This window comes from Panulirus ornatus, chromosome 32, assembly GCF_036320965.1.
Source record: "Panulirus ornatus isolate Po-2019 chromosome 32, ASM3632096v1, whole genome shotgun sequence".
Classification (NCBI taxonomy): Eukaryota; Metazoa; Arthropoda; class Malacostraca; order Decapoda; family Palinuridae; genus Panulirus; species Panulirus ornatus.
The window spans coordinates 9,302,599-9,324,156 of record NC_092255.1 but is presented as its reverse complement, the minus strand read 5'-3'; the positions used below and the strand labels follow the sequence as shown (position 1 = coordinate 9,324,156).

At 42.6% G+C, this 21,558-nt stretch overlaps 1 protein-coding gene across 1 annotated transcript in view; it reads right to left on the bottom strand.

Annotated features, from left to right (window-relative positions):
- Positions 1-19,569, bottom strand: part of LOC139758945 (uncharacterized) — a 178,608-nt gene extending 159,039 nt beyond the window's left edge. Inside the window, exon 1 of the mRNA XM_071680761.1 lies at positions 19,426-19,569. Coding sequence (XP_071536862.1) covers positions 19,426-19,569 — 144 coding nt within the window. The remainder of the gene's footprint in view (positions 1-19,425) is intronic.
- Between the last annotated feature and the right edge of the window lie 1,989 nt (positions 19,570-21,558).

The following is a 21,558-nucleotide window of genomic DNA, read 5'->3' as shown; positions in this document are numbered from 1 at the left end:
CTATCATATGCCTTCTCCAGATCCATAAATGCTACATACAAATCCATTTGCTTTTCTAAGTATTTCTCACATACATTCTTCAAAGCAAACACCTGATCCACACATCCTCTACCACTTCTGAAACCACACTGCTCTTCCCCAATCTGATGCTCTGTACATGCCTTCACCCTCTCAATCAATACCCTCCCATATAATTCACCAGGAATATATATATATATATATATATGTATATATATATATATATATATATACACCTTCAGAAAAACAAGACTTGCCTATGTGAATGGTTGGTTAATTTAACATAATACTTTAGGACAGGCTCTGTAGAGATGATGGTAGCAAGATCTTGGAAAATCCAGATTTTCCAATATTTGTTACATGAATACAGTAATGAGAACTGTGTTAGAGTAAGTTCATAGGTACAGAAATACCTGAAGTTTCAAGGGCAGTTTGTGTTATTCTCTCACATTTAATATCTTATATCAAGTGACAGATAAGAAAATAGTTGCTCTTACTGGAAAAAGAGTAAAGTGGTGGGCTATGTATAGAAACTTAAAGGAAAGAATAGGTATTAAGTTCTATGAAATGTCCTTAAAGATGTCTGCTTACATACCATTATGTGCATTCAGGCATATGTGGGTTGTTAAAGAATATAAATAAAACAAAAAAATATAGGTTATCGTGATGATGGTATGAAAGTAAGAAGTACATGCGTATTATCATACAATTTTTAGCTTGTCTTTATGAAGAAAGAGGTAGAGCTGTTGCAGTGCCCATACCATTCATGTTAAAGTCCATTTTAGCATCTGCATTTATATTAAGGTTTTCAATAAAGTTACAAAACTCTAATCAGTAGAGGCAAGCTTTTTTAATTGGTGTTTAGCTATGGTTTACATATATATATATATATATATATATATATATATATATATATATATATATATATATATATATATATATATATATATATCCCTAGGGATAGGGGAGAAAGAATACTTCCCGCGTATTCCCTGCGTGTTGTAGAAGGCGACTAAAAGGGGAGGGAGCGGGGGGCTGGAAATCCTCCCCTTTCGCTTTTTTTTTTTAATTTTCCAAAAGAGGGAATAGAGAAGGGGGCCAGGTGAGGATATTCCCTCAAAGGCCCAGTACTCCGTTCTCAACGCTACCTCGCTAATGCGGGAAATGGCGAATATTATGAAAGAAAAAAGATATATATATATATATATATATATATATATATATATATATATATATATATATATATATATATATATATATATGTGTGTGTGTGTGGGGCGTCTGGGATGGGCCAAGGAGGGCTGTGTGGGTATGTATATTTGCTTGTGTGGACGTGTGTGTGTGCATGTGTATGGGGGTGGGTTGGGCCATTTCTTTCGTCTGTTTCCTTGCGCTGCCTCGCGGGCGCGGGAGGCGACGACAAAGCAAGAAAAAAGGAGGGAAAAATGTATATATATATATATATATATATATATATATATTATCCCTTGGGATAGGGGAGAAAGAATACTTCCCACGTATTCCCTGCGTGTCGTAGAATGCGACTAAAAGGGAAGAGAGCGGGGGGCTGGAAATCCTCCCCTCTCAATTTTTTTAATTTTCCAAAAGAAGGAACAGAGAAGGGGGCCAGGTGAGGGTATTCCCTCAATGGCCCAGTCCTCTGTTCTTAACGCTACCTCGCTAACGCGGGAAATGGCGAATAGTTTGAAAAAAAAAAAAAAAAAAAAATATATATATATATATATATATATATATATATATATATATATATATATATATATATATATATATATATATATATATATATATATATATATATATATATATATATAGTAAACCATAGCTAAACACCAATTAAAAAAGCTTGCCTATTCGCCATTTTCCGCGTTAGCGATGTAGCGTTGAGAACAGAGAACTGGGCCTTTGAGGGAATATCCTCACCTGGATCCCTTCTCTGTTCCTTCTTTCGGAAAATTAAAAAAAAAATAATGAGAGGGGAGGATTTCCAGCCCCCCGCTCCCTCCCCTTTTAGTAGCCTTCTACGACACGCAGGGAATACGTGGGAAGTATTCTTTCTCCCGTATCCCCAGGAATAATATCTATCTATCTATCTATCTATATATATATATATATATATATATATATATATATATATATATATATATATATATATATATATATATATATATATATATATATATATATATATATATATAATTATAGATATATATATATATATATATATATATATATATATATATATATATATATATATATGGGAATACCTGGTTTAGAAAGCGAGATATACATAAGTATACTTATGTAAGTAGGAGAGATGGCCAGAGAGCGTTATTGGATTACGTGTTAATTGACAGGCGTGCGAAAGAGAGACTTTTGGATGTTAATGTGCTGAGAGGTGCAACTGGAGGGATGTCTGATCATTATCTTGTGGAGGCTAAGGTGAAGATTAGTATGGGTTTTCAGAAAAGAGGAGTGAATGTTGGGGTGAAGAAGGTGGTGAGAGTAAGTGAGCTTGGGAAGGAGACCTGTGTGGGGAAGTACCAGGAGAGACTGTGTACAGAATGGAAAAAGGTGAGAACAATGGAAGTAAGGGGAGTGGGGGAGGAATGGGATGTATTTAGGGAATCAGTGATGGATTGCGCAAAAGATGCTTGTGGCATGATAAGAGTGGGAGGTGGGCTGTTTAGAAAGGGTAGTGAGTGGTGGGATGAAGAAGTAAGAGTATTAGTGAAAGAGAAGAGAGAGGCATTTGGACGATTTTTGCAGGGAAAAAATACAATTGAGTGGGAGAAGTATAAAAGAAAGAGACAGGAGGTCAAGAGAAAGGTGCAAGAGGTGAAAAAAAGGGCAAATGAGAGTTGGGGTGAGAGACTATCAGTAAATTTTAGGGAGAATAAAAAGATGTTCTGGAAGGAGGTAAATAGGGTGCGTAAGACAAGGGAGCAAATGGGAACTTCAGTGAAGGGCGTAAATGGGGAGGTGATAACAAGTAGCGGTGATGTGAGAAGGAGATGGAATGAGTATTTTGAAGGTTTGTTGAATGTGTCTGATGACAGAGTGGCAGATATAGGGTGTTTTGGTCGAGGTGGTGTGCAAAGTGAGAGGGTTAGGGAAAATGATTTGGTAAACAGAGAAGAGGTAGTAAAAGCTTTGCGGAAGATGAAAGCCGGCAAGGCAGCAGGTTTGGATGGTATTGCAGTGGAATTTATTAAAAAAGGGGGTGACTGTATTGTTGACTGGTTGGTAAGGTTATTTAATGTATGTATGACTCATGGTGAGGTGCCTGAGGATTGGCGGAATGCGTGCATAGTGCCATTGTACAAAGGCAAAGGGGATAAGAGTGAGTGCTCAAATTACAGAGGTATAAGTTTGTTGAGTATTCCTGGTAAATTATATGGGAGGGTATTGATTGAGAGGGTGAAGGCATGTACAGAGCATCAGATTGGGGAAGAGCAGTGCGGTTTCAGAAGTGGTAGAGGATGTGTGGATCAGGTGTTTGCTTTGAAGAATGTATGTGAGAAATACTTAGAAAAGCAAATGGATTTGTATGTAGCATTTATGGATCTGGAGAAGGCATATGATAGAGTTGATAGAGATGCTCTGTGGAAGGTATTAAGAATATATGGTGTGGGAGGCAAGTTGTTAGAAGCAGTGAAAAGTTTTTATCGAGGATGTAAGGCATGTGTACGTGTAGGAAGAGAGGAAAGTGATTGGTTCTCAGTGAATGTAGGTTTGCGGCAGGGGTGTGTGATGTCTCCATGGTTGTTTAATTTGTTTATGGATGGGGTTGTTAGGGAGGTAAATGCAAGAGTCCTGGAAAGAGGGGCAAGTATGAAGTCTGTTGGGGATGAGAGAGCTTGGGAAGTGAGTCAGTTGTTGTTCGCTGATGATACAGCGCTGGTGGCTGATTCATGTGAGAAACTGCAGAAGCTGGTGACTGAGTTTGGTAAAGTGTGTGGAAGAAGAAAGTTAAGAGTAAATGTGAATAAGAGCAAGGTTATTAGGTACAGTAGGGGTGAGGGTCAAGTCAATTGGGAGGTGAGTTTGAATGGAGAAAAACTGGAGGAAGTGAAGTGTTTTAGATATCTGGGAGTGGATCTGTCAGCGGATGGAACCATGGAAGCGGAAGTGGATCATAGGGTGGGGGAGAGGGCGAAAATTTTGGGAGCCTTGAAAAATGTGTGGAAGTCGAGAACATTATCTCGGAAAGCAAAAATGGGTATGTTTGAAGGAATAGTGGTTCCAGCAATGTTGTATGGTTGCGAGGCGTGGGCTATGGATAGAGATGTGCGCAGGAGGATGGATGTGCTGGAAATGAGATGTTTGAGGAAAATGTGTGGTGTGAGGTGGTTTGATCGAGTAAGTAACGTAAGGGTAAGAGAGATGTGTGGAAATAAAAAGAGCGTGGTTGAGAGAGCAGAAGAGGGTGTTTTGAAATGGTTTGGGCACATGGAGAGAATGAGTGAGGAAAGATTGACCAAGAGGATATATGTGTCGGAGGTGGAGGGAACGAGGAGAAGAGGGAGACCAAATTGGAGGTGGAAAGATGGAGTGAAAAAGATTTTGTGTGATCGGGGCCTGAACATGCAGGAAGGTGAAAGGAGGGCAAGGAATAGAGTGAATTGGAGCGATGTGGTATACAGGGGTTGACGTGCTGTCAGTGGATTGAATCAAGGCATGTGAAGCGTCTGGGGTAAACCATGGAAAGCTGTGTAGGTATGTATATTTGCGTGTGTGGACGTGTGTATGTACATGTGTATGGGGGGGGGGCCATTTCTTTCGTCTGTTTCCTTGCGCTACCTCGCAAACGCGGGAGACAGCGACAAACTATAAAAAAAAAAAAAAAAAAATATATATATATATATATATATATATATATATATAAATATATATATATATATATATATATATATATATATATATATATATATATATATATATATATATATATATATATATATATATATATATATAAATGAGTGAGGAAAGATTGACCAAGAGAATATATGTGTCGGAGGTGGAGGGAACGAGGAAAAGAGGGAAACCAAATTGGAGGTGGAAAGATAGAGTGAAAAAGATTATGTGTGATCGGGGCCTGAACATGCAGGAGGGGGAAAGGAGGGCAAGGAATAGAGTGAATTGGAGCGATGTGGTATACCGGAGTTGACGTGCTGTCAGTGGATTGAATCAAGGCATGTGAAGCATTCTGGGGTAAACCATGTAAAGCTGTGTAGGTATGTATATTTGCGTGTGTGGACGTATGTATATACATGTGTATGGGGGTGGGTTGGGCCATTTCTTTCGTCTGTTTCCTTGTGCTACCTCGCAAACGCGGGAGACAGCGACAAAGAAAAAAAAAAAAATAAATAAATATATATATATATATATATATATATATATATATATATATATATATATATATATATATATATATATATATATATATATATATATATATATATATATATATTTATATATATATATATATATATATAAATATATATATATATATATATATATATATATATATATATATATATATATATATATATATATATATATATATATATATATATATATATATATAGATAGATATCAGAAAGGATCACAATTTTGCGCGCGATCAAGATAGTCCTATGAGTCCACGGGGAAAATGAAACACATAAGTTCCCAAGTGCACTTTCGTGTAATAATCAAATCATCATGGGAGACACAAGAGAGAAATATAACAGTCGATTGATATACATCGAAGAGACGAAGCTGGGACGCCATTTGGTAAACATGTGATTGTCCAGAACATACAACGAGCTTTCATGAACTTATCATTTTACAATTCTTATCAAGAATAAAGGCATCTAATTTGTATAGACCTTGATAATAGAAGATTCAATGATATTTCTCTTGGTAATAGAGTTAGAGTTAATAACTGAGACGGCGTTACTCTAGTCAATACAATGATCATAGTTTGTAACGTGATTGAATAAGGCATTTGATTCTTGTCCCGTTCATATACTATATTCATGTTGCTTAAGTCTAACAGAAAAATCCTTACCAGTCTGACCAACATAGAATTTATCACAGTTTCCACAAGGTACTTTATAGATGCATCCAAGAGAATTTTCTGGTGAATTCCTGATTAAGATATTCTTTATAGTATTATTGTTGCTAAAGGCAACATTCACATTAAAGGATTTAAGCAACTTGGGAAGCAAAGTGAAATTATTATTAAAAGGGAGACCTAATGATTCTTTGTGTCAATGGGAGGTTTGGGCTCAACTCTATAAAATGATTTCTTTGTAAACTTAAGGGATTTATCAATGAAAGATCTAGGGTACTTTAATTTAGATCCAATAGAATATATCTTCTCAAACTCATCATCAACAAACTCTGGACTGCAAATACGAAATGTCCTAAGGAACATAGATTGAAATGATGATAATTCAACTCTGTCATGTTGAGATGAGTAATAACGGATATATGAGCATACATTGTGGGTTTTCTGTATATACTAAACTTAAATTTGTTTCCTTGTCTATGGATCATGCAAAGAAATCATTTTATAGAGTTGAACCCAAACCTCCCATTGACACCAAGAATCTTTTAGTTCTCCTTTGTAATAATAATTTCACTCTGCTTCCCAAGTTGCTTAAATCCTTTAATGTAAATGTTGCCTTTAGCAACAATAATACTATAAGGAATATAATAAGAATATATAAGGTGAAGATTTGTATGGGTTTTCAGAAAAGAAGAGTGAATGTTGGGGTGAAGAGGGTGGTAAGAGTAAGTGAGCTTGGGAAGAAGACTTTTTAAGGAAGTACAAGGAAAGACTGAGTACTGAATGGAAAAAGGTGAGAACAATGGAAGTAAGGGGAGTGGGGGAGGAATGGGATGTATTTAGGGAATCAGTGATGGATTGCGCAAAAGATGCTTGTGGGGAGGTGATAACAAGTAATGGTGATGTGAGAAGGAGATGGAGTGAGTATTTTGAAGGTTTGTTGAATATGTTTGATGATAGAATGGCAGATATAGGGTGTTTTGGCCGAGGTGCTGTGCAAAGTGAGAGGGTTTGGGAAAATTATTTGGTAAACATAGAAGAGGTAGTAAAAGCTTTGCGGAAGATGAAAGCCGGCAAGGCAGCAGGTTTGGATGGTATTACAGTGGAATCTATTAAAAAAAGGGGTGACTGTATTGTTGACTGGTTGGTAAGGTTATTTAATGTATGTATGACTCATGGTGAGGTGCCTGAGGATTGGCGGAATGCGTGCATAGTGCCATTGTACAAAGGCAAAGGGGATAAGAGTGAGTGCTCAAATTACAGAGGTATAAGTTTGTTGAGTATTCCTGGTAAATTACTTGGGAGGGTATTGATTGAGAGAGTGAAGGCATGTACAGAGCATCAGATTGAGGAAGAGCAGTGTGGTTTCAGAAGTGGTAGAGGATGTATGGATCAGGTGTTTGCTTTGAAGAATGTATGTGAGAAATACTTAGAAAAGCAAATGGATTTGTATGTAGCATTTATGGACCTGGAGAAGGCATATGATAGAGTTGATAGAGATGCTCTGTGGAAGGTATTAAGAATATATGGTGTGGGAGGCAAGTTGTTAGAAGCAGTGAAAAGTTTTTATCGAGGATGTAAGGCATGTGTACGTGTAGGAAGAGAGGAAAGTGATTGGTTCTCAGTGAATGTAGGTTTGCGGCAGGGGTGTGTGATGTCACCATGATTGTTTAATTTGTTATGGATGGGGTTGTGGGTTATGGATGGGGTTGTGTGATGTCTCCATGGTTTCCAACCATGGAGACATCACACACCCCTGCCGAAAACCTACATTCACTGAGAACCAATCACTTTCCTCTCTTCCTACACGTACACATGCCTTACATCCTCGATAAAAACTTTTCACTGCTTCTAACAACTTGCCTCCCACACCATATATTCTTAATACCTTCCACAGAGCATCTCTATCAACTCTATCATATGCCTTCTCCAGATCCATAAATGCTACATACAAACCCATTTGCTTTTCTAAGTATTTCTCACATACATTCTTCAAGGCAAACACCTGATCCACACATCCTCTACCACTTCTGAAACCACACTGCTCTTCCCCAATCTGATGCTCTGTACATGCCTTCACCCTCTCAATCAATACCCTCCCATATAATTTACCAGGAATACTCAACAAACTTATACCTCTGTAATTTGAGCACTCACTCTTATCCCCTTTGCCTTTGTACAATGGCACTATGCACGCATTCCGCTAATCCTCAGGCACCTCACCATGAGTCATACATACATTAAATAACCTTACCAACCAGTCAATAATACAGTCACCCCCTTTTTTAATAAATTCCACTGCAATACCATCCAAACCTGCTGCCTTGCCGGCTTTCATCTTCCGGAAAGCTTTTACTACCTCTTCTCTGTTTACCAAATCATTTTCCCTAACCCTCTCACTTTTCACACCACCTCGACCAAGACACCGTATATCTGCCACTCTATCATCAAACACATTCAACAAACCTTCAAAATACTCACTCCATCTCCTTCTCACATCCCCACTACTTGTTATCACCTCCCCATTTGCGCCCTTCACTGAAGTTCCCGTTTGCTCCCTTGTCTTATGCACTTTATTTACCTCCTTCCAGAACATCTTTTTATTCTCCCTAAAATTTAATGATACTCTCTCAACCTAACTCTCATTTGCCCTCTTTTTCACCTCTTGCACCTTTCTCTTGACCTCCTGTCTCTTTCTTTTATACAGCTCCCACTCAATTACATTTTTTCCCTGCAAAAATAATCCAAATGCCTCTCTCTTCTCTTTCACTAATAATCTTACTTCTTCATCCCACCACTCACTACCCTTTCAAATCAACCCACCTCCCACTCTTCTCATGCCACAAGCATCTTTTGCGCACTCCATCACTGATTCCCTAAATACATCCCATTCCTCCCCCACTCCCCTTACTTCCATTGTTCTCACCTTTTTCCATTCTGTACTCAGTCTCTCCTGGCACTTCCTCACACAAGTCTCCTTTCCAAGCTCACTTACTCTCACCACCCTCTTCACCGCAACATTCACTCTTCTTTTCTGACAACCCATACAAATCTTCACCTTAGCCTCCACAAGATAATGATCAGACATCCCTCCAGTTGCACCTCTCAGCACATTAACATCCAAAAGTCTCTCTTTCGCGCGCCTGTCAATTAACACGTAATCCAATAACGCTCTCTGGCCATCTCTCCTACTTACATACGTATACTTATATATATCTCGCTTTTTAAACCAGGTATTCCCAATCACCAGTCCTTTTTCAGCACATAAATCTACAAGCTCTTCACCATTTCCATTTACAACACTGAACATCCCTTGTATACCAATTATTCCCTCAACTGCCACATTACTCACCTTTGCATTCAAATCACCCATCACTATAACCCGGTCTCGTGCATTAAAACGACTAACATACTCATTCAGCTGCTCCCAAAACATATATATATATATATATATATATATATATATATATATATATATATATATATATATATATATATATATATATATATATATATATATATATTTATTTATATTTATATTTATTATACTTTGTCGCTGTCTCCCGCGTTTGCGAGGTAGCGCAAGGAAACAGACGAAAGAAATGGCCCAACCCCCCCCCCATACACATGTATATACATACGTCCACACACGCAAATATACATACCTACACAGCTTTCCATGGTTTACCCTAGACGCTTCGCATGCCTTGATTCAATCCACTGACAGCACGTCAACCCCGGTATACCACATCGCTCCAATTCACTCTATTCCTTGCCCTCCTTTCACCCTCCTGCTTGTTCAGGCCCCGATCACACAAAATCTTTTTCACTCCATCTTTCCACCTCCAATTTGGTCTCCCTCTTCTCCTCGTTCCCACCACCTCCTCTTGGTCAATCTTTCCTCACTCATTCTCTCCATGTGCCCAAACCACTTCAAAACACCCTCTTCTGTTCTCTCAACCACGCTCTTTTTATTTCCACACATCTCTCTTACCCTTACGATACTCACTCGATCAAACCACCTCACACCACACATTGTCCTCAAACATCTCATTTCCAGCACATCCATCCTCCTGCGCACAACTCTATCCATAGCCCACGCCTCGCAACCATACAACATTGTTGGAACCACTATTCCTTCAAACATACCCATTTTTGCTTTCCGAGATAATGTTCTCGACTTCCACACATTCTTCAAGGCCCCCAGAATTTTCGCCCCCTCCCCCACCCTATGATCCACTTCCGCTTCCATGGTTCCATCCGCTGCCAGATCCACTCCCAGATATCTAAAACACTTCACTTCCTCCAGTTTTTCTCCATTCAAACTCACCTCCCAATTGACTTGACCCTCAACCCTACTGTACCTAATAACCTTGCTCTTATTCACATTTACTCTTAACTTTCTTCTTCCACACACTTTACCAAACTCAGTCACCAGCTTCTGCAGTTTCTCACATGAATCAGCCACCAGCGCTGTATCATCAGCGAACAACAACTGACTCACTTCCCAAGCTCTCTCATCCCCAACAGACTTCATACTTGCCCCTCTTTCCAGGACTCTTGCATTTACCTCCCTAACAACCCCATCCATAAACAAATTAAACAACCATGGAGACATCACACACCCCTGCCGCAAACGTACATTCACTGAGAACCAATCACTTTCCTCTCTTCCTACACGTACACATGCCTTAAATCCTCGATAAAAACTTTTCACTGCTTCTAACAACTTTCCTCCCACACCATATATTCTTAATACCTTCCATATTATACTTAATCGCCGTGCCCCTCGTTAGTGAGGTAGCGCAAGGAAACATACGAAGAATGGCCCAATCTACCCACATATAAATGTATATACATGAACGGCCGCAATATGTATGTATACGTTGAATTGTATAAGTATGTATATGTGCGTGTGTGGGCGTTTATGTATTTAGATGTGTAGGTGGGTGGTCTGGGCCTATCTTCCGCCTGTTTCCTTGCGCTACCTTGTTAACGCGGGAGACAGGGATTGAATATAATAATAATGATAATAATGATATTAATAATAATGTGTGTATATATATGTATGAAAATCCAGCTAAGACCGTGTGTTACACACTAAAGTGAACTTTTAGCACCAGAGAACAAGAGGGCCCTTGCAACTGCGAATTAGTATGTTTTGTTATCATTACCATTTGTGTTAGGATGCATGTCACATTATTTCTGATACTGTGAGTAGCCTTAGATATCTAATGATATCTTTGTCATTCCATACCCTAGGAATATACTGTAATGCAGCAAATGTGCATCATGTCAAAAGTCCCCTTCAAAACAGTAACAGATAAGATTGCAAAGCAAAGGATGCCTCCCCCCCCCCCCCCCCCTCCATTCCCTCCGTCAATTATTCGGTAACTTTGACAGGTGATGATCTAGCCTAATTTTGAACATAACAGTGTTGTTGTGAAGATGTTCTGGGAGCTTACTCTACGAGTCAGTGAAGTCGATGGTGAACAAAAAATTCGTGCTATCCAAATTAACTAGGTTACCTCTAAGTTTTGGTCCATTTCCTCTCGATCTTAGTGTACTGGTGCGACTGCAAAGAAACTTTCAGTATCGACGTTTTTAAACTGTTAAAGTATCTTAAAACATTCTATTAACTTGCCTCGGAGCCTCCTCTTGCTTAGAAAGAACAAATTCAGTTCTAGCAGCCTTTCCTTGTACGGTTTATTACGGAAGGAAGGAATTGATTTAGTAGCTAATTGCTGCATGCTTCATATCTTAGAATATTCTTACTTATGTGGGATGGCCGGAACTGCACTGTATTTTCGAGGTGGGGTCTAACTAGACTCAGCAATAATGGCAATACCACATCCTTGCTTTTGCATGAAAAGTTTCTGTTCATAAATCGTAACATCCTATTTGCTCTCTAGGGAGCTTTGTAATAATGCTGAAAGAATTTGAAGTTGCTGGAGACAGTAACCCCCAGATCCCTTACACAAGGAGCGTCTCTTATTTTGTGGCTTATCAGCTCATAATCGAATTATCTGTTGAGGTTTCCTTCTTACAACAGCTGACATTTATTGACGTTCAACGGCATCTGTTCTTTTTAGGACCATTCAGCTATTTCATCTAGATCCTGTTGTAATCTTAAGCTATCTTTTCTAGTTAATATGACATTGCCGTTCTTTGTGTCATCTGTAAATTTGGACACTATGTTATCCAGGCCTACATCAATAGCATTGGCTCCATGACGGACTCCGGAGGGACCCAACTAAGACCGGGTGACCATAATGATGATTCACCAATCATCACGACACTCCGCTTCCTGTTACTTGACCAAGCTTCCATCCAATTTCCAATGCAACCAGTAGTCCCTGAGGCAGATTTTATGCATCAATTTAACATGAGGACTTTGTTGAACACTCCTTGGAAATCCAGAAATATAATACCTATTGATTTAGTCTTGTCGTGAGTATTGAATGATGCACAGGATTACACAGAATTTGGTGCCTTAGATAGTAAGTTTTTTTTTTTCCTTTTAGGTAGATTTATGTCGCTGACTCTAAATATGCCATCGGTTTTCCTCTATCAGCTTTGGTTATCGAGATATGGTATACCGCTAATTGCTATACATACAACCGATCAGGCACAAGGACTGATGACTACAAATCATTATTGTTGCTTTTTTGATAAAAAAAAAAACTGGTTTCATACAAGTAGAATTTGTTTATCAATGATTTACTTACATCTATAGAATCTGATAACTGTGAAACAAGCATAGAAAGTTATCACTGATACAATGTTCATTTACTCAGACATCTCACGTTTCAATGACTTCTTGCGGTGAGCTGCCCCAACACAAACACGTTCAATGGGCCAATAGTTATCCGCCATCATATGGGTATCCCAGTGTCCCCGGTATGGGTACCCCAGTGTCCCCGGTATGGGTATCACAGTGTCCCCGGTATGGGTACCCCAGTGTCCCCGGTATGGGTACCCCAGTGTCCCCGGTATGGGTACCCCAGTGTCACCGGTATGGGTATCCCAATGTCCCCGGTAGGGGTATCCCAGTGTCCCCAGTATGGGTATCCCAGTGTCACCGGTATGGGTATCCCAGTGTCGCCAGTATGGGTACCCCAGTGTCACCGGTATGGGTATCCCAGTGTCACCGGTATGGGTACCCCAGTGTCCCCGGTATGGGTATCCCAGTGTCCCCAGTATGGGTATCCCAGTGTCCCCAGTATGGGTATCCCAGTGTCCCCGGTATGGGTATCCCAGTGTCACCGGTATGGGTATCCCAGTGTCCCCGGTATGGGTATCCCAGTGTCCCCAGTATGGGTATCCCAGTGTCCCCGGTATGGGTATCCCAGTGTCACCGGTATGGGTATCCCAGTGTCCCAGATGGGTATCCCAGTGTCCCCGGTATGGGTATCCCAGTGTCCCCGGTATGGGTATCCCAGTGTCCCCGGTATGGGTATCCCAGTGTCCCCGGTATGGGTATCCCAGTGTCCCCGGTATGGGTATCCCAGTGTCCCCGGTATGGGTATCCCAGTGTCCCCGGTATGGGTATCCCAGTGTCCCCGGTATGGGTATCCCAGTGTCCCCGGTATGGGTATCCCAGTGTCACCGGTATGGGTATCCCAGTGTCCCCGGTATGGGTATCCCAGTGTCCCCGGTATGGGTATCCCAGTGTCCCCGGTATGGGTATCCCAGTGTCCCCGGTATGGGTATCCCAGTGTCCCCGGTATGGGTATCCCAGTGTCCCCGGTATGGGTATCCCAGTGTCCCCGGTATGGGTATCCCAGTGTCCCCAGTATGGGTATCCCAGTGTCCCCAGTATGGGTATCCCAGTGTCCCCAGTATGGGTATCCCAGTGTCCCCAGGATGGGTATCCCAGTGTCCCCGGTATGGGTATCCCAGTGTCCCCGGTATGGGTATCCCAGTGTCCCCGGTATGGGTATCCCAGTGTCCCCGTATGGGTATCCCAGTGTCCCCAGTATGGGTATCCCAGTGTCCCCAGTATGGGTATCCCAGTGTCCCCAGTATGGGTATCCCAGTGTCCCCAGTATGGGTATCCCAGTGTCCCCAGTATGGGTATCCCAGTGTCCCCAGTATGGGTATCCCAGTGTCCCCAGTATGGGTATCCCAGTGTCCCCAGTATGGGTATCCCAGTGTCACCGGTATGGGTATCCCAGTGTCCCCGGTATGGGTATCCCAGTGTCACCGGTATGGGTATCCCAGTGTCCCCAGTATGGGTATCCCAGTGTCACCGGTATGGGTATCCCAGTGTCCCCGGTATGGGTATCCCAGTGTCCCCGGTATGGGTATCCCAGTGTCCCCGGTATGGGTATCCCAGTGTCCCCAGTATGGGTATCCCAGTGTCACCGGTATGGGTATCCCAGTGTCCCCGTATGGGTATCCCAGTGTCCCCGGTATGGGTATCCCAGTGTCCCCGGTATGGGTATCCCAGTGTCCCCAGTATGGGTATCCCAGTGTCCCCGGTATGGGTATCCCAGTGTCCCCGGTATGGGTATCCCAGTGTCCCCGGTATGGGTATCCCAGTGTCCCCGGTATGGGTATCCCAGTGTCCCCGGTATGGGTATCCCAGTGTCCCCGGTATGGGTATCCCAGTGTCCCCGGTATGGGTATCCCAGTGTCCCCGGTATGGGTATCCCAGTGTCCCCGGTATGGGTATCCCAGTGTCCCCGGTATGGGTATCCCAGTGTCCCCGGTATGGGTATCCCAGTGTCCCCGGTATGGGTATCCCAGTGTCCCCGGTATGGGTATCCCAGTGTCCCCGGTATGGGTATCCCAGTGTCCCCGGTATGGGTATCCCAGTGTCCCCGGTATGGGTATCCCAGTGTCCCCAGTATGGGTATCCCAGTGTCCCCAGTATGGGTATCCCAGTGTCCCCGGTATGGGTATCCCAGTGTCCCCGGTATGGGTATCCCAGTGTCCCCGGTATGGGTATCCCAGTGTCCCCGGTATGGGTATCCCAGTGTCCCCAGTATGGGTATCCCAGTGTCCCCAGTATGGGTATCCCAGTGTCCCCAGTATGGGTATCCCAGTGTCCCCAGTATGGGTATCCCAGTGTCCCCGGTATGGGTATCCCAGTGTCCCGGTATGGGTATCCCAGTGTCACCGGTATGGGTATCCCAGTGTCCCCGGTATGGTATCCCAGTGTCCCCGGTATGGTATCCCAGTGTCCCCGGTATGGGTATCCCAGTGTCCCCAGTATGGGTATCCCAGTGTCACCGGTATGGGTATCCCAGTGTCCCCGGTATGGGTATCCCAGTGTCCCCGGTATGGGTACCCAGTGTCCCCGGTATGGGTATCCCAGTGTCCCGGTATGGGTATCCCAGTGTCCCCGGTATGGGTATCCCAGTGTCCCCTGTATGGGTATCCCAGTGTCCCCAGTATGGGTATCCCAGTGTCCCCGGTATGGGTATCCCAGTGTCCCCAGGTATGGGTATCCCAGTGTCCCCGGTATGGGTATCCCAGTGTCCCCGGTATGGGTATCCCAGTGTCCCCGGTATGGGTATCCCAGTGTCCCCGGTATGGGTATCCCAGTGTCCCCGGTATGGGTATCCCAGTGTCCCCAGTATGGGTATCCCAGTGTCCCCGGTATGGGTATCCCAGTGTCCCCGGTATGGGTATCCCAGTGTCCCCGGTATGGGTATCCCAGTGTCCCCGGTATGGGTATCCCAGTGTCCCCGGTATGGGTATCCCAGTGTCCCCGGTATGGGTATCCCAGTGTCACCGGTATGGGTATCCCAGTGTCCCCGGTATGGGTATCCCAGTGTCCCCGGTATGGGTATCCCAGTGTCCCCGGTATGGGTATCCCAGTGTCCCCGGTATGGGTACCCCAGTGTCCCCGGTATGGGTATCCCAGTGTCCCCGGTATGGGTATCCCAGTGTCCCCGGTATGGGTATCCCAGTGTCACCGGTATGGGTATCCCAGTGTCCCCGGTATGGGTATCCCAGTGTCCCCGGTATGGGTATCCCAGTGTCCCCGGTATGGGTATCCCAGTGTCCCCGGTATGGGTATCCCAGTGTCCCCGGTATGGGTATCCCAGTGTCCCCGGTATGGGTATCCCAGTGTCCCCGGTATGGGTATCCCAGTGTCACCGGTAGGGGTATCCCAGTGTCCCCGGTATGGGTATCCCAGTGTCCCCGGTATGGGTATCCCAGTGTCCCCGGTATGGGTATCCCAGTGTCCCCGGTATGGGTACCCCAGTGTCCCCGGTATGGGTATCCCAGTGTCCCCAGTATGGGTATCCCAGTGTCCCCGGTATGGGTATCCCAGTGTCACCGGTAGGGGTATCCCAGTGTCCCCGGTATGGGTACCCCAGTGTCCCCGGTATGGGTACCCCAGTGTCCCCGGTATCTTTCTTCAACGGTTCTTAAATTTTGGTGAAGTCGTTCACGCTGTTCCTCGCTTACGTCACCAAGGTTGTCTGGGAAACAATCCAAGTGGTTGTGGAGGTAATGCACATTGATGATCATTTTGCAGCCAAGTTGACGGAAAGAAGAGATCAGGTTCTCCACTAGTTCAGAGTAGTTATCTGTTTTATGGTTCCCAAGACAATTCCTTACAACCAGAGTGAACGAAGACCGTGCCTCTGCCTCAGCACTGTTCGCTGGATCTTGGAAATGTGGGTCTTTTATGAATTCCCTGATTTGCAGCCCGTCCATAATACCTGCCTTCAGCTTCTGCATGCTCAGCGCGGGAAATTTTCTGCATATGTAGTCAAAGCAGTCGCCTTCTTTGTTCAAAACCTTCACTAACTGTTTCATTAAACCCAGTTTGATGTGCATTATATTCTTTTCTCCAACCACAATGTTTTCTCTCAGAGACCATTGTTTTCCCTCCCAGTGCTCATCCTTAGCTCTACTGACCCAGAGACAGATAAAGCGGGAATACTTGGTGTATCCACTCTGTTGACCCAGGAGGAAAGTCACCATCTTAAGATCCACACAGATTAGCCATTTGGTGATCGTGGAATGATATCTCCTGTAAGACCAGAGCGATTTTACATTTTACGCTCCGCTTAGAACTATCTATGCTCATGAGAAGTACATTTACTGATAAGTGCATTTGTCTCAAAAACTATAGCTACTAGAAGGAAATAAAGGTCATATTCTTATTCAATTGCGTAAATATATCTAGAATAATGTCTGAAATCTGAGGCATAGAAATTTTCTTTTCAAATTTGTTCCCCTGTGCTAAAATTGTAGGAGGCTTGTATGGCATGGTCTGTGCCTTCTAAACCCATGCTGTCTATCTTATCGCTAATAATTCGACGTCAGAAACTGACATATAATCAATAATGGGCTGATGTGACGGTAACTGTCATGTATTTCACGGTTTCCTTTTTTTGCTCACAGGAGTAACGTTTGCCAGTCTTCAATCCTTGCGATACCATTTCATCCTGGAGAGATTTATTTAGAAAGTAGGTTAACGGTCTGGCCAATCCTTATGTCTCTTGTTATCGACATATGTATAAAACGTTTCAGGATTTTTAGTGCTATCTCTTGCGATACTCATTCCATACCCTCTCTTAGCTTGCTTGATATGTCTTTTCACCTCTCTCCTAACAACCCTATATCGCGCTGCAAGATTTTGGTAACTGCCTGAGTTCTTAAGCTTGTAGGGTTTATTACTTTGCCTTATAACTCTTGTGTTATCTGAGGAGTACCATTCAGGAATGTTGTTGATTTCATTGTTTCTGTAGTGCATAGGAACGAATGTGTCTTGTTGGTACATAAAACGACACGTCCATAATTCCTCTGGGTGAGGCTCCTCATGGCGTCGCACAACCCATCAAAATCCACCCTTTTAAAATGAGGGATGACAATACCGGTTGGACGGGAGTTGATTTTGAGATTTACATCGGAATGAACCATTTCATGTACTTCGATATTCGCCATCAAGAGTATTAGTTACTAAGAACTCCTAGGATGAAAGAACTAAATCAAGTATATCAACTTCCCCCGTCAGCTTTGTGACGATTTGGTAGATAAATTGTCCTCGACAAGGTTAATATGTTTGGCAGAATCACTTCCTGCTCCAGAAATAGTAGACAATTTTATTTCTGGAAGATTTAAATCCCTAAAATGATCGAATCTTCATCTTTTATTGTTAGTTGTAAACCCTCGTACATAACAGTGTCAATGCCTGCTGGCTGACGATGGCGTCTTTATTCGAAGTTTGATTCAAGTTTCGAAAACTGTGTGTTAATCTGAACACAAGTATTCAAGAGTACACGGTATAGCAGTTTGAATTTCCGTGAAGGTTAAGTATGAACAGTGCAGTTCCACCTCTCGACCGTCTCCATCCGTTATAAAGAAGTTACAGTCCGGCAAATTGTGCTCGTTGATCAGATCATTCTTTTTTGTATTTAGAAATGCTTCTCTTAATCCACTGATATCAACGTGTCCAGTGGTTATCAAAGAATATGAATCGACCATTTTGTTTCGTCTTAGATTCATCTAAGTCCATTTGATTTCTTCGTGTGACTTCCGTACGAAGCTGGTGGTATGGCTTAGTGAGCGGCTATTCCTAGACAGAGTTCTGACGAGCCCCCAACACCTGCATGCCTGTCATTGCTGTCTGATGCAGTGGAGACAGCACTCAGTATGATCTCGCCCGCATGACATGTAACATGATCTGACCTAACCTCACCCGCCAGTGTCATGTGGTCGACTGCCCTTAAAAAACGTTTTACTCTGTAGTAATAAGGCGAGTACATCGATCCTTGCAGCTAAGAATTCTCACCCTTTACTGCTAAGGTGAAGACCGTCCCTGTTATATAATCTCTTGTCTCCTAAAAGGTCAAGCCATAAGTCTTCCAGCCCAGTTTAGAATTTTGCTTTCGTTCTAGCCTGTCAGATTCCATATAGGCTCATTTTGCAATTCCATGCCGGCTGTTGTTGCCAAGGAGGGTGAAGGATGGCGAGAGGGCTTTCATAATGTCCTTTTCTTACCTCATCCACTGAGGTCAGAAAAAAGAAGTACAAGGAGAGTGTAACTAATAAACTAGACTTGGACTAACCGGCTCCCCTGCTATACGTGTTATCCGTGTACTCCTTGTTCATACCAGGTTTTTTAAATTATTCTGTTCTGATGTTTCCTCATGAATAATTGACTCAATTTGATATGACGACGTTTATGAACTTCAGGAAAGGTCAAATCAACTCATAAGTTATACATTTTGGACCTGTACAAATATTATGTGGGAAATAATCAAACTATGTAAGACGTTATTAAATAACCCTAGCCCGTTGGCACTGTAGATCTTACTCGCCTATACGGTGATTAAACAACTATTTAAACCAGTGGAAGTCACCTTGAAGGTAGCGTCATAGTTGGTGTCTTTCATGGTGCCGATTGTGTAGCCATCCTGGTGGGCGTCAGCCAGGTCATACAGGGAGTCGATGGGTTTCTCGTAAGCTGTGACAGCGAGCGCTGCCGTCAACGTCCCGGAGTACATGGCTGAGGGATGGATGTTAGGGATAAAATCAGTTTTCAAGAAAAAGAAAAATGCTCAGACAAGAAAGGAAGAGGTCGAATAGAAATGTACATTATTATATGAATAAGGCGAGAAGTAACATTAGTTGGTTCCGCAAATATGTATTTTTTCTTTCTTTTATTAAACTCGGTCGCTGTCTCCCGCGTTAGCGAGGTAGCGCAAGGAAACAAACGAAAGAATGGACCAAATCACCCATATACAAATATTTATACATAAACGCCCACGCAAGCACATATATTTACCTATACATTTGAACGTATACATACATATACATATACAGACATATACATATATACACATGTATATATTCACACGTCTTGCCTTTATCCATTCCAGTCGCCACCCCGCCACACATGAAATGGCACCCCTCCTCCCAACGGGCGCTCGTGAGGTAACGATAGGAAAAGACAACAAAGGCCACATTCGTTCACACGCAGTCTCTAGCTGTCATGTGTAATGCATCGAAACCACAGCTCTCTTTCCACATTCAGGCCCCACAAAACTTTTCATGGTTTACCCCAGACGCTTCACATACCCTGGTTCAATCCAATGACAGCACGTCGACCCCGGTATTTCATATCGTTCAAATTCACTCTATTCCTTGCACGCCTTTCGTCCTCCTGTATGTTCAGGCCCCGATCGTTCAAAATCATTTTCACTCCATCCTTCCACCTCAAATTTGTTCTTCTACTTCTTCTCTTTCCCTCCACCTCTGAGACATATATCCTCTTTGTCAGTCTTTCCTCACTCAGTCTCTCCATGTAACCAAACCATTTCAGTACATCCTCTTCTGCTCTCTCAACCACACTTTTTTTATTACCACACATCTCTCCTACACTTTCATTACATACTCGATCAAACCACCGCTCAACACATATTGTCCTCAAACATTTCATTTCCAACACATCCTCCCTCCTCCGCACAACCCTACCTATAGCCCATGCCTCGCAACCATATAACATTGTTGGAACCACTATTCCTTCAAACATACTTATTCTTGCTCTCCGAGATAACGTTCCCGCCTCTCCCACATTCTTCCACGTTCCCATAACCTTCGCCCCCTCCCCAGTCTGTGACTCATTTCCGCTTACATGGTTGCATTCACCGTTAAATCCACTCCCAGATATCTAAAACATTTCACTTCCACCAGTTTTTCTCCATAAAAACTTACCTCCCAATTGACTTGTCCCTCATCCCTACTAGACCTAATAACCTTGCTCTTATTCACATTTACTCTCAGCTTTCTTCTTTCATACACTTTACCAAACTCAGTCACCAACTTATGCAGTTTCTCACTTAAATCAGCCACCAGCGATGTATTATCAGCAAACAAGTGACTCACTTCCCAAGTCCTCTCATCCATAACAGACTGCATACTTGCCCCTCTCTCCAAAACTCTTACATTCACCTCCCTAACCACGCCATTCATAAAAAAAAATCAGACAACCATGGAGACATCACACATCCCTGTTTTCGTTGAACAGATAAAATTGTGTATAAAAGAATGTGTATTTCAATTCAATGGAGAATGCTAAGCTTAAAATCTGTTATGGCATTGGGTAACCCTCTTTCACCTGTACTAAGTAATCTTTATATGGATTTTCTTTAAACAAAACTACTAAAGGATATCTTACCTAATGCAACCTGGTTTAGGTATGCAGATGATGTTCTTTGTGTTAGGCCTACAAATGAAAATTTAAGAAACATTTCTCCCCTTACTTAATGATTTCGTACCTTCCATCAAATTTACTGAAGAAAATGAAAATAGTGGTATATTACCATTTTAAAACCGCATGATCCAGAGGCAGGAAAACAAGTTTAAGTTTAGCATATACAGAAAACTTACCAATGTATGCTCATATATCCATTATTACTAACCTCAACATGACAGAGTTAAATTATCATCATTTCAATCTGTTCCTTAGGGCATTACGTATTTGCAGTCAAGAT